This window comes from Lytechinus variegatus, chromosome 3 (genome assembly GCF_018143015.1).
Source record: "Lytechinus variegatus isolate NC3 chromosome 3, Lvar_3.0, whole genome shotgun sequence".
In the NCBI taxonomy this organism is placed as follows: Eukaryota; Metazoa; Echinodermata; class Echinoidea; order Temnopleuroida; family Toxopneustidae; genus Lytechinus; species Lytechinus variegatus.
The window spans coordinates 3,521,890-3,537,109 of NC_054742.1; the positions used below are offsets into that span (position 1 = coordinate 3,521,890).

At 34.9% G+C, this 15,220-nt stretch overlaps 2 protein-coding genes across 2 annotated transcripts; one reads left to right on the forward strand and one right to left on the reverse strand.

The window, feature by feature from the left end:
- Window positions 1-9,882: 9,882 nt before the first annotated feature.
- Window positions 9,883-10,281, reverse strand: LOC121411948. Its single transcript, XM_041604859.1, has one exon. The coding sequence runs from the start codon at window positions 10,279-10,281 to the stop codon at window positions 9,883-9,885; it is 399 nt and encodes a 132-aa protein (XP_041460793.1).
- Window positions 10,282-11,026: 745 nt separating this feature from the next.
- Window positions 11,027-12,766, forward strand: LOC121410008. The gene is made up of 2 exons (XM_041601817.1): window positions 11,027-11,261; window positions 11,778-12,766. Exon 2 carries the CDS (start codon window positions 11,943-11,945, stop codon window positions 12,636-12,638), a length of 696 nt encoding a protein of 231 aa, XP_041457751.1. The 5' UTR covers window positions 11,027-11,261; window positions 11,778-11,942; the 3' UTR covers window positions 12,639-12,766.
- The last annotated feature ends 2,454 nt before the right edge of the window (window positions 12,767-15,220 follow it).

A 15,220-nucleotide genomic window follows, 5' to 3' on the forward strand; every position in this document is an offset into this window, starting at 1 on the left:
TCATGCGTAGAATCTTTTGATCATGCGCAGAAAGGAACTACGAACTGGCTTATCAGAGGCTCGTGTGTTCGAATCCCACTGCGGCCTGTCGTGCTTTGGCAAGCGTTAATCCACACTCTGTCACTCTCGACCCAGGTGTTAAATGGGTACCTGGTTGGATGTGAATATCAGTGTGATTAGATTGTCATGTGTGCACTGATAAAGAGTTGTCTGGCCAGGATACTCCCCAGGGAGTGGAGATGGTGCACTTTATGTGTAGAACAGTGATGGATCCTATGACCAGGGTAATAATAATTACAATGCATAGCACTTAGAAACCAACGTTTGAAGCGCTATATAATTTTAACTATTATTTTTATTATCATTATTATTATTTGATTTTAATGATATTGACACACTTATGTTTCAATAACTCTGATTTATTTTTTTTATATTTGAATATGGATGAGATGTGAACAAAAATTGCCTTCAGAAATAATTTTGATCAAATTTTCTTCTCTGTACAATATTACGCTATGACCTATGATAATAATAATTACAACATTTATAAGGCACTTCATACTGATGTTTGTAAGTGCTCAATTTTCTGATTATTGATTATAAGAACTATAAGTGTAGTCAATAAAACCAATAAATGATTGAATAACCAAATCTTATAATAAACAAAAACAAAATGAAACAAAGGTGTGCATGTGCACCTCTTTAGAGACCAACCCACAACTGATATACAGCTAGTGGAAATATCTAGATATTAAAAAGGTGGGTATTTAGCAAGGTCTTGAATTGATTAAGGGATTTGGCATTATGGATGTAGGATTGAAATTTATTCTTTCTATAAGAGAATGTTGGGAAAAGGTCACATAAATTGCCTTGTAATAGTTGACTGTGTATTTTTTTTTCAATGAAACAGATGCAGCTGGATAGTCTGTCAATATTTAAAGGAACATTCACATTACTCTTAAATGTATTTTCATCTTTATGGTTTGCTTCACTTTTCATTCAAATTGTCCAAAATTTGTGTATTCCTCATAATGCCTTTTAGAGGTTGTTGCTGCCATGTCAGGGATTGCCTTTTTCACATAACAGTATAACATATATCTTATGCATATAGATGAATGAAGTCAGAGACATAAAGGAAAAAGTGTGAAAGTAAATTAAGTATGATTCTTGTGAAATGTCCAGCAGTTCAGTTTACAAGCAAAAATAATCATTTTAAACATAACATTTTCTATATGAATGTTTTATCATTATTTTTTTCTTGTATTTAAATTGTTCCATTTGACCTCTGGCTGACGTATACATAGTATGATATGGAGTCATATAGTTTCACATGTCTTATCTACACAGTGCTCCTAATGCAGTTTTGGGACACATTCTCAATGATACCTGTTCCACATTTCTACTCAGCTAGGGAATCACAAAGCATTTTTTTTTTTACAAAATTATTCTGTATTTTATATTTCTCCCATTGAAAGAAAGGAAGATATTGGTTGTAAGGCACTGGAAATATGGTTTTCTTGCATGAGAAATCAAAGCGTAGCTGTAGGACCCTTCTAAAATGGCGATGAAATCACAAGGCTAATTCAAGACTGGGATATCCATTGTGCCATTCATTATTGGGTAATTATCTTTTTAGGTATATAGCATGAATGAAAACTAAAAGGGCAATTTTACCATATTTCTAATTTTCTTAGCTTTAATAATCCTTTGCAAACAAAGTGTACTGCAGTAAGTCATCTCATAATAAAGCAAACTGATTTAGTGTATGGGTTTTTTTTAATTGGCGATTCCCACACATACATGTCTTTCATTGCCAAGGATTCTGTAATATACTAATCCACAGACTGATATGTCTTTGTCAAATGTCAGAGGTAATGGATTGACATTGTATTCTACAAATTACCAATCACATAATTTTGAGGGAATTATTATTCATAAACTCTACTTGAGTGTGAATTAAACTAAAAAGTAATTTGCTTACTTTTGAAAATGTAAAATTGTTTGCGAATGGCTCTGAGATCAGAAACAAATCTTGAGATAGATAAAAGTTAATTTAGCCACAACTAAAATAAAGCTGTGACTGTGGTCAGTAGAAATGTAAAAAATAAAATTTTGAAAACGCATACAAAACTGCATTTTTTGTTGGGTGATTTCAAAATGTATTGTCTTTTAGACATTCATCTGATTCTTTCAATCTGCAATTTTAGTTTATGTCTTTCTAGTATACATGTAGTGCTTGATACCTGCAATACTAATTGACTTTGTAAATGCTTTGGGCTTGTATATGAGTAGATATATATACTCCATACCTACCACATGAGTTGCATTAAATCACATTTTATTTTTATTGATACAGACATTTGATAATGAAATGGGTAAGTTTCAGTACTGAATGCACATTGTGGTTCATTTTGATAATGAAAATAACAATGTTAGCCAAATTAGCAAGCCTTATAAAGCGCCATTATCCAACAGGTACTACTGATTCTTGAGGCACTCAATACACATGTATTTCATTTCATTTATGTTTGTAAGGAAAACAAGAGAATTAACTCTGTTCAGTAAGAAAAGGGGTGAGACTCCTCATATTCAGGTTTCTAAATCAGAATTCAAACTATTGAACCATAGTATGATGTTGAAAATAGATAAGAATTAGTTAGTATGCTTGAAATGATAATGATTCTGGAAATGAGTAAAATTGACAAAGAAATAAAACATGTTTAAACACATTGGTAATTACTAGGCCCTTTAATACTGTGGTACTTTTTTTATCTAATGATAATGATGATAATATTTTTCAGTTCTTGCTCACTACCTATCACACACCTAAATTCTGTATGTGCTCCAAAGGGACTTCTGTACTATTACCTTGGCTTAAGCTTGGTAAGCCTTTTAAAATGCACAATGAATTTCCTGCCAGGTACCCATTTACATTTGCTTTACTTGTATTTGAAAATTAATTCAAAATTGGGGCCATCTTACTGAAAGTGATAGCATTTTTACATACAGTATTTATTTATCACTAAGTTGAAACAAGTTTCTTTTTTTCTCTCGGCCTACTGCAAGAAATATTTCAAAAATTATTTGTAATGTACTTTAGTATAGTATGACTGTCTTATTTCCATTATGTTCTATTCTGTCCATATATTTGTATATTTTTGAGAAAAGGTATTCCATTCATGTGCAATATACTTCTTTGCATTCTTTGATTCAAAATTATTAATTTCACTGGTTTGTGTAAAGATTTGTTGTAAATTGATTGTCGTACATGAGTGTAACATAATGTTTCTTCAACTATTCAAAGCAGTATGACAGTAGTTGAGATAGTACTTTACATATTTCTTACAACGACTCTTCGATAATGAAATGATTATGTACAGTCTATATATGACATAGAAAATAAAATAAACATAATACAATATTCATTGTTGATCGTTGTCTCGTAGATTTGTGTCATGTGAGATGGCATGAGTGTGCTTTTATGAAAGGTGTGTCCTGTAGTTTGTCAGTTGATTGATCATAGTGTTTATTGGTTACGGTTTATTATATCTTTGAAATATATCACGTATGTGGCAGTATATATTTTATCTTTTGAATACATAACACCTATGCAGTGCGGCAATTATTAGTGTTTGTTCATATTGATTATTACTTTTTATGAGGAAAGAGAAATACACCAATTAGGAGGGAAAAAATATAGTATTGGTCATAAAGTATATTGATCTGTGCAATAATATACTAGTAGTCTGACTTAAGATATGACCTTCCACACAATCTGCGAGAGGGAGAGGGGGTGTAAGATGGAGAGAGGGGGAAAGAGAAAGAAGGGAAATTGAGTTAAACTAGATAAGATAAAATGCAGTAGCATTTCACAGATACATATTCATAGAGGAAAGAAATATACAAATGAAATAATATTCACCATGCGTTTTATCGCCTTGTGACAAAAAGACTGAAAATATTGCATTCTATTCCGTATTGTTCATGAAACCTGAGCTTCAAACAAGAATATTGACAAAGTCACATTGATGATGTACAGGATGGTTTATGAAAATAATATCTTCTACCCGGATCTTCTATCGAATTCATCAAAATCACAAAATAAATGAATCTAAAAACTTAACTCAAAAGTAGTCTAATGATTGGAGAGCAAGTCCAATCATGAAAGGACGTTTGAGATCACATTTGCAAAATAATATAATACCACAAATTTTCATATTCAATATTCGTAGCGTGATTGCATTATGTTCTATCTTATCGTCCCATGCCAAGGGATATAATTTTCTTACATAATGGGCAAGTCCCCATGCAGTCTATACCACATCAAAGGGTTTATTCAAATGAAAAGAGAAAAATAACACTCGCGAAACCCTATAAATTTCATCAAAATTTGATGTAAAATGATCAGTCGTGAGTTTTAATGACGTTTGAAAGTTTCATTGATAATTTCATAAAACAGTTATATTATCACGAGCAACCGATGGACGTACACCCAATCACCATTTCTGCGTTTTATTATAAGAAATGTGAAATTTCTTGATTTTCCCCCTCATTAAAAAGGTTTCATTCCTCTTCGAATATGTTGGATTGTCAATTAATGCAATATTAAGTAGAAACAAATAATGAGTCAAAGGGATATCTTTGACTTCACAAGTGCATATCACTGTGTAGTGCTCTCTGAAAATAAATGAAACTTAAGGATACTTTAACTTTAAAAAAAAAAAGTGCAAACCTAGTTACCAATATTTGAAAGCAGGATAAAAGAGCATTGTGCCACGGCCGAAGATCGAATCCCGGACTTTCCATGTATACCCAGGCGCCTTAGACCACTCGGCCACGGCACCTGGATCACATTGTACATCTAATTTCGATGGAATTTTCAGCAGTATGCTTACTCGATTGTTTTTTATATCTCTTTTTATTTAATTTCCTTCTTTGCTGCGATGTACCAAAAGCGTTAGATATATTTCCATCCTTAATCCCCCCCCCAAAAAAAAAATAGTAATGAAATAACAAAACTTAAATTTCCACTTCTTTTAGGATTGTGTAAATATCGCAAAGATATAATTCTCTGATTTCATGGACCACACTGTATCAGAGGATCGCTTATTTTTATGCACTTTTGAACTTGGTTTCGGGGTACCATGACGACGGGAAAAGCTTTCCGTGATCCCCCTGGTGGGCCACGTGGAGAGCTCGTGCAATACCTGACCTGAATCATGTTCCTAATACAAACAACGAACAGTACCCTAGTCTATCAATTCTATAAACATGAAATTCATAATAGCACGGAATCATATGCTTCAGGCATGGGTGATAATATAGCTCAATAAAGGGAATGAAAATCATCTAAAAATGAAAACAAAGTGTGCTGCATGATTATACATGGCTTGTATATAACATAAATGACTCAGTGTGAATTTCATGACTGCTCTGCATGGCGCAGTTTCTTAATATTCTCTTTCGATTGATCCCATTTACCTCTTCAATTAATTTTGTTTCTAAAGGCAAAGATGACTGATCGGGATTCCTCGACAAAGGTGCACATCAATCAAATAAAAAGTATATTATCCATTCAACTTTGATTGAATGGCAATTCCGCCCCAACAATAAGGGGAATTTAATGAAAATTAGATAAAGTCAAACACACAATATGGTGAAAATGTCATTGATATCGGATGTCAATTAAGAAAGCTTAGATTTTCGCTTGTTTTTCACAAACCAGTTGTATGCACGAACAGTGGTATGCAAATGAGTGCGTTGATGATGTTACTCACTCATTATTTCTTTTGTATTTGAATTTAAGAAATGTAGCACAGTTTTGAAGATTTGGTCAATAAAGGACATCTTTATCAATAACAGTCGGTTGAAAAACATGTGAGCAATCTCTCAATAATCGTGTAGAAATCAATTATATCGAGGAAAAATTTTCATATTAAAAATATGAGGCATACTTAAAATCATCATTTTCTACTTTACATGCAATGTTGATGTCAATTTCAGCAGTAGGCTAGATATTGATTTTTCCCTTTTCATGAAAACCATGTTTGCTGAGGTGAATTTGCCTTTTATAAGGTATAGACCTAATCGCTCAAGGATAGAAGTAATTAACTTAAGGTAAGAGTCGCCATTCAGTTTAGGCGACTGACATCTAACATATGGGGAGCGTTTCATCAATATTTTCATCTGACACGTTGTCAGATCTGACATCTTTCCATGATTTTGATTGGCTGATGGGCACTCTTCCTATGGTAACTGTCGGACAAAATGGGACTTGTCGGATAAAACAACCGACAAGTCCTTTCATGAAACGCCCTCCAGAACTCAGTTCGTAAAGTTGTTTCTTACAATTATTTTTAGAGAACTATATAGGACTCATGATAAGTAGTAAAAGCTTTAATTATTATATATGTATCATGTTCATTATCGTAAATTATCAGGATGTCGCAGCTTTATTCAATAAAATTTAGATAATGATGGAACTACATGTATGCTTCCACACAATTGCCCTATTAATCTTGGAAAAACATGAATAACAAATAGATTAACGAATAAAGAATATATTTATTTAGGTATTTGTTAAAATATATTTATACAGAATAACATGCTCAGATTAACTGTTTTTCAGCATGGTACTGTTAACATAGAAAAATGATAGCAATAGGTACAGTGTTACTTAGCTTCTCCTCTACAATAATGAATTAAATCGGAAAAATCTGCGCAAAAAAATCTTTCAACGTAACATAATAAATTTATGGGGAATTTGTGAAATGGGAAATGTTACTTATGTGCTATTATTAGATAATAAAATTAGAGTAAAATAGAAAATAAAGAGTATGACATTGACATATTAAATAATTGTTGAACATAAGAACACTGGATGACAAAATTGTATTAGTAACTCTAGGATCATAATGAATGGAAGTAACTCCCTCTGATTATATTCTATAGATTCACAACAGATAAATGGAGCAGAACGGTTCAGAGAAAACTTTGTGTATACATGTTTATGGTTGTTGCCACTCAACTGTGAAGTCCATTATGCCAGTTTGATTTTTAAAGTTATATGACTCTCGGTTTTCTTACTTAACCCCTTTTTTCTCCCCAAATAGTCTTTTCAGCACACGGGTTTAATCTCAACAGTTATATTGCTTCTTTTAGAGAAAAACACCCACAAAAAAACATTACCACCCCCCCCCCCTCCATCCCTCTATTCATTCTTTCTCTCATGTGAGACAAAAAGCTGGAAATACGCTTGGAAAGTAAGAATATCAACAAAGTATAAACAAACCAAAACAATGTCCTACTGGATTCGATGATGAGAATATTAATTATTTGAAGTGTGTCGATACATCATACTGATATTGCACCCCCCCCCCCATCAACCCATCTCTTACTTGAAACTTGTTACGTACAGAGAAGATCAATCAGTAATCACTGATCAAAAGGTATCCTCGATCAAAATCTATATTGTGACGTAAATCAGATCATGTTACGATCGAGAAAGTTTTCATTAAATTTCCGTCTATGAATCGAGGTTATTAAAAACCTAAATTTAATATCTCTTCGGGAAAATAACAATAAAACGTATTTCCTCTCTGAAAATATTAATTAATTGCTCTCATCTCTCTCACTCTCTATAGGATGGGAGGTGCTCTAATGATCATCCAAAATAGAGATAAACATCCCCATTCTCCCTCTCCCCCTCTCGCTTCTTTCCACCCCCCCCCCCCTCTCTCTCTCTCTGAAATAGATCAGAGACCTATATTTTTAATACCATTATCCTTACATCACACTTTGACATTTATGTTTGACAAATGAAGTAGGTCATAGTTCGATCAAATCGTTTTCTCGTAACCTAGCTCTCTCTCTTTATCACTCTCGACTCCGTGCCATTGGCTATAAAATCGATCCGTATAGACCCATATAAATCTATATTGTTTTGTGTCTGAAGCTCGCAGTCGGTCTGTATACCGCACCGCTAACACTACAGGGAGAAGGTCGTCCGAAAGAGAGAAGAAAAGGTAGATAGAACAAACAATGATCTATTCTTTACGATGATCTCATTGATAACAGAAGTACCTTCGGCGCTTCGCGGAGCTATTATTCTGAAAAGAATGGAAGCTATAATGCTAGGTTCACACCAACGCCGCTTTGATGGCGCTTTAAAGCGGCGTGCAAAGCGGCGGCAAAGCGTAATAAAGCTTCATTAAAGCGTAAAGACCGTAATAGAGCATGAGAAAGCTTTGAGCAATTCCGGACATTCGGCAAGAGCGCCAAAATTTTTTAAGCTGTTTAAAAATTTGAGGCGATCTGCCACGGATTGAGAAAAGCGGGGAGAGCGTATTAAAGCTTATCAAAGCGTCACAAAGCTTAACAAAGTCGTAGGAAAGCTTAACAGAGTTTAAGAGAGCTTGGTTCAAAGCGGTGACCCCACTTTTGATACTTTGCCCATAGGCCCTACAGTTAAGGATTCGTTCAGCCTGATTTTTATCGCTTACAGACCTTTGCAAGAAGTACTTATAACACAAAAACCACTGAATGTGATTTTGGTAGTTTTGGATCAGTTACTAATGAAGAGTTGGTCTTTCAATGAAAAAAAAAAAACATTAGAAGTGTACCGGGCATTTTTTTTAATGGGACACACTGTATAAAACATAATAAAATAAAAAAGGCAATAGAATAAAAACTAAATAAAGTTTTCCACAAAGTTTTTTTTCTATTTTTAAAATTATATTTCATTTTTTAATTCTATAATGTTTAATATTTTATTTCCTTTGTTTTATTTTCTCTTTTACAATAAGGGTTATTTATGTCACATGTAAAATTGATTTTCTTACTATTTTTTTAATTAGTAAGAAATTCAATTTGTAATAATGAAAAAAAAATGCGTATTTTAACAATTTTTAATCGAACATATCTAAATTTCGAATTCACAACTTGATTCCTTTTAAATTTCACTCCTGATTTACAATATATAGTAGTATCTGATTTTTCATGGGTAAGAAATCAATAAAGTATGTATTTATATTTTTACAAGCAGATGGAATACATAACAACAATAACATCAATAATGATAATTGCATCTTCACAAGTACGCACAATACAAAATTATTTGAAACTTGTATTAAAAATAAACGAAGTTTGCATATGGGAGTATGTTCTTATTTCCAGACACAAAAGTCTTTATCTTCATCATTTGCTTCTAACGATATCTAAGCTACTCCTTTCTTAACTCAATCAGGAAGTACCACGCCAGCCATTCATTTGTTGCCAGTCAACAGCACCCACTGGAGAGTATTCTCTGAGATTATCTCTCTGATGTCTGGCATCCACATTGGCGAGGTTTCCCCTTGCAGGTGGTTGCGGAACATCTTCCCAGTGAGGTCCACCTCTCCTGGCCCCTAGTGCGAAGCTGTGCTCTTCATCTTCGTGGTCCACCGCATTGGCTGCCAGCGCCACCCTCTTCCTCAGCAGGTTGTGGAGCACCACAGCAGTCTCCACCAACTCTGTGACGTTATCTACCTTCTGTTCCAGTATTCCCAACCTGTTGGTCATGATGCCAAAGGCATTCTCCAGACCACTCTTTTCCCTCTTGAGATCCTGTAGTTGCAGATCCTCTATTCATCTGTCATCCCTCTTCTGCTGTATGGCTTCATCATGGAGCTCTTCGGGGCAAAAGCATCGTCACCCAGGATGAAGTAGGGAATATCAAGATGATTTTCTCCAGGGAGGGGGCATGATGGGGGCAGCCCTATGGACCCATCTTCTAGGCATTCGAAAAGCTCAGAGTCAGACATGTGTCATTTACCTCCCAGCTCAATCCAGATGAACTTGTACTCTGCATCTACCAATGCCAGCAGTGGTATAGAGAAGAAGCCCTTATAGTTGTAGTAGAGACTGTCTGTGATTTGCTGGCTTCTTAATGGCTGTTTGCTTTCCATCCAAGGTACCAATTGCATGGGGGATATTCCATCTCTGTTCAAACTGCTGGGCAAGGGTGCTCCATGCTTCAGGGATGGTAGGTATGTTGGAGACCTCATCTTTATACGCCTCTACAATGGCCCTGCACACTCCTGGAATCAACTCTGATATGGTTGAGATACCACATCTGAAACCATATGCCAGTGATCTGTATTTGTCCCCAGTGGCCAGATGTCTCAAGGTGATTGCCAGGCCAGCGGACAAAGGGTGCCTGTAGTTAGTCTCTTGCTTCTGGATGACTGGTGCAACTCTCGCAGGGATATCATCGAACACCTCAGGGGTTACTCTGGTGAACATTGTGTAGGCAACAGGGTCCTCTAACCGCGGTTGTGTGTCTAAGAGAATATTGTACTGGCCATACTGCTGTCTTCTTTCTTCAGTGAGCCATGGCCTGGTCCAGCAGCACCTGATGAATGGTCTTCTTCCTCCTGCTGGTAGTTCAATCTCCTCTTGTCTTTGCTGTTCTTTCTCTCTCCTCTGCCCCGAGGGCTATGATTTAGTTATTAGCAGGGAGACGAAGGTCATGTCTACATCATAAGATGGTTCATAGTCTGGTTCATATTGAACTTTCATATCTTGTTCTTCTGCCAAAGATGTAATGATTTCGTGTATCGATCTGCTGCATCTTTATATACTCTGGATCAGAGGCGGGATGTAATCAGAATCTCGAATTTTGTCATTGCGTAACAGAGCTTGACAGACCCTATCAATGCACAAGGGATCTTGATAATCGTATCAAAGCGTCATTTAAAGCGTGATAAGCGCATCAAAGCTTATCAAAGAGTAATAAAGCATATCAAAGCGTGATTTAAAGCGTAATAAATCCTGATCAATCGGCATCATAGCGTGAGAAGCCGTAGCGATTCGGGATATAATTTTGTCGCACAAAGCGGGAACGAACTTCGTATCAGAGCGTATCAGAGCTTATCAGAGCATAACATATCTGATGAGATCGTGAGATTTTTTTAAAAGTAAAAAAAATGACGCCGAATTGATCGCCGATCTAAAGCGCGGCATTCGCCGTTGGTGTGAACTAAGCATAAGAGATCTTACTAGAGTACCTCTTTATGATTTCATTGATAGACGTATAGACCAAGCTCAGCATTGTGGATACCATCGGTGAAGTATTGCTTTTCTCGTTGTGATTGTAATATACCGGGGTTCGATGGAGGATGGCTCAAAATTAATGAGATTGGTATAATCTAACGTATATGAAATGCAACATCCCCGGCAACATCTTTGATATGAGTGGATTGAAATCAGCTCTACAATCTCATGTAAGTATCTTGTAGTGTTTGTATGTTAGCGTCAATATTGTGAGCGACTATCTCTCTGGCAAACTATACATCAAACCATTTTTTTAAGAGCTAGTAATTATTTTGTTGATCGAGCTGTTATTGATGAACCAGCATATTAGGAATATCTTATTATGAGTATATGATTGTGTTGCTTTTTTAACCATCCATGGCTGTAGTGGGATACATTGTACAAATTTAAGTTTAGTCAAGAAGATCTTTGCTGAAAGAATACATCATTACTTAATCCATTCAAATTTCCTTTTTCATTTGCCTAAGAAGATAGTAATATCTGAGTAGGCCTATATGTCAGCTTTGTTTATATTCCGAATTCCGGCACTACCAGAATTATCATTTTTGTTCAAACTGAAAATGGTGCTTATATAGGCGCTATTCGAATGGGATAAAATCTGAGAGTCAAATAATCCAACTTAATTGTTAGAACATTGATACAGTGATCTTTCTATGATGGTAAATTTCTCTTGTTTTTTTTTTCAGGTTGTCAGAGCAATAAGGTGTCGTCTTCTTCAGCTCAAATCCTTCTATATGATGGAAGACGTCTAAGAAGTGACATGACTCAATGACATTTCCTTCAATAATTTTAATCACTGCCCAGGAATTAGCATGTTGGGGAAATTATTTTAACATGATTACATCTTATTCATGATGTCTCGTTTACAAACCACGGATGCAAGGCACGATAAATTTCGAAAGAAAGGGCTTGATTTTGATAAACTATGCATTGATGACACTATTGACGAAGGCTACTCATCCGGGAACCCTCCACCATTTACAACTCAATATCCAAAGTTAGATGTCAGTTCAGATGCAGCACCATCGAAGATGAGTAAAAAGAAAGTTATAAACAATTGGACACCTAAAACGGAGAATCAAAATACTGATTCTCAAGTGATAGAAGGAAACCATTCGAGTGCGACAGAAGAAACTGTTACCCGGCCAAAAATGCTCCCTAGGACTGAAAGTCGGACTTTTGTGTTTATCTACGACGAAGAAGAGAAAAAAAGCAAGGCTGTTGCAGCTCCAGATAACCTGAAGGTAGATGTTCCTGTTTTGTTACAGTATAATCTAACAGAGGAAGCCATTGAAAAGTGCCTTGAAAAACCACAATTAGGGGAGAGCCCAACAGAAGAAAGTATTGATGAGACGGATAACAACAGCAATATTCCTGCGGTTACATCAGACAACAAGGTCTTTGCTTTGGGAGGGAAATACACTTCACCTACAGAAAGTCTATTAAGAAATAGAGAGAGGGATGAACTGAAGAACAAGGGTATGCATGTGGTTAAGTGGTTAGTGAATCTAGATCATACTAATGAAAAACCACTTACAGACTCATGAAATCAGATCACATGATGAACTTGACTTAGTTCCCATCTTCTTTCTTCAAAGCTTCCTAATTGTGTTTGTTTTGTCGAGTGTTGTGCTATATATCGAATCTGTCGTTACCCCCGTGTTTAAGGTGTAAAGCCCACCACCCCCCCCCCCCCGAAAAGCCCTTTATTGCTTTCTTTGTTACTCGCTATAGACGTCTTTGCTCTACGGAAATATGAAAACTTGCAAATAAAGTTTGTCTATATAGAGTCCAGGACCGGGGTCCAGGACGACACTGCTGTTTGAGTTTACCGATTTTCGACAAAGTCTCCTTTGTCATGAAGGGCTTTTGACAATATTGTCAAACTTCAAAATGAGTATAAGTTGCGAAAACTCTCTTGTGACTCCCCGGCTCTCAACACTTATGTGTGTAATATGTAATGTATAATGACACGATTTATATGTTAAAGTTCTTTATATAGCTATTCGTTCCCGCACAGTTCCATGTTACTCTTGAAATGACAACTCCGGTGAGGAAATCAGAGGGAGAAGAAAAAAATAAGGCTAATGAGAGCAAAATAAATGAAAAGAGATACGATTATCAAAGCCCCAGTAACTTTTTAATTGTTCACATGTTTTTGAATTGTGACAAAGAGGACGATATTCATGTAAAGTAGTCATGTTTTCCGATGTTACACAATATGCTACATGTATACGAGTTGTAGGCTTACCTTGTTATTGGACAAGCTGACTTCAAAGAGATAAGCAAAACAGGCATTAGGAAAAGAAAATCATAAAATCGGATGTGAAATAAGAAATTTATGATACTATTTTATTACTAGAAATTTTGATCAATAACCCATAGGTATGCACATTACGGATTTTATAGTAATGTGATAGTTGATGATGACACATCACACTCTATATGTTGTATGTTTCATCCTTTTGAATTATCAAAAAAAATATAATGAATGATATAAAACTTTATTTGAATTAATTATCTATCATGTCTATTCATCTACTGCTGTACAATATTATGATTTACAGGAAAGACATTCATTGTCGTAAAAAAATCTTTAAAAAATGAATATTTGATATAGTGAAAACATCATCGGATATACCGGCCATTTGTGAAAATAAACAATAGACCTACTGGAAAATGTATGTATAGAGAAAGAAAATAATGAAGAAAAATAAAGATTCAACTGATTACTCTCCATTGGATAAGTTCGACTATATACAATTTATAATTCTCAAGTTAATACTGATTTTTAGTTTGTGTGTGGTACTGTGCTGCCATATGGCTAAATTGTGTAGGGTTAAGAACATTAAATGAAATTCTGATGTCCTGATTGTTGAGAAGTTATGTCTGTCTTATTTATGTGTATTGGTCAAAAGAGACTTGGAATCGGTTGCTGTTGTCAGAACACTGAATTGTGTATAGGAAATTTAATATTTCAAATAAAAGTTCACCATGATGGTGATAGGTCGATTTGATCAAGTATTTTTACCCTATTCAAGTGCAATGCATTCCCACACCTTATATCTATTTTAGGGAATATTGTTCTGGTTAAATTGATTACACTATTCTTGGCTTCTAAACGTTTAAACATTACTATTATTCAAAATCAATAAAGAAATGAGACACCATAACTTGCAACAACTTTGATAGAAACGCTCTCAACATTATGAATTATTAAAAACTATATTTTGAGAACTTTGTATGCCTAAATTCAATTATAGAAAGTAGGGCATTATATGAAGCGTTTGCATGTTAGTTTTTAATTAAATATTATTTTATTTTCTTCCCTTCTTTCAGTCACTTTATTAATAGGGTAATATAAAGCAATTTGAAAAAAAAATAGAAATAGAAATGATAGAGTCAAATACAATGAGAGGATCTGTATGTAGAAAGTGCACAAAAAATATACTCTTTGTTTCTAAAACAACTTGACATTTTTTCAATTGTAATTTGACATTCACTTTCCCCTGTGTGAATGTTTCTAATGAGCTCGTGGGTATATCAGATGAGTACTCCAGGCTGAAAATTATAGAAGAATATTCCCCCAGCAAAGCGCTGAAAATGTCATCAAAATCTGATGACAAATAATGTAGTTAATAATAAAGTTATATTGAATTTTAAAGTTATCAATATTTTTTTGTGAAAATAGTTATACACCATCGCGTGAGTATAGTTGGGCTAATGATGTCCACTTTTTTTCATTCTTGAAACTAGTTGAAGATAATTCTAGATAATAAAACACAAAAGAATAACTATAGGGATATAATTATGAATCATCATTAGCTTGCTCATTGCATAATCATACAGACATTCATAAAACTGCTTTACAGAAAGTATGCAAAACTTTAAATAGTCATATCTTTGTTATTCCTTGTCCAACTTTGATGAAAACTTTCATTGGCTTGTTTATCTGATTTTACTTGATCTGTCCAAATCATATTATTTTCCGCCTGGAGTACCCATGTAATAGTGAACGGGATTGGGAGCACGTGAGAGAGACTCCCCCCCCCCCCAAAAAAAAAAAAAAAAAAAAAAATTCCCCAATCCCTCTTTGTAAATCCGAGATCCGCGGGATAGAGAGAGGGGG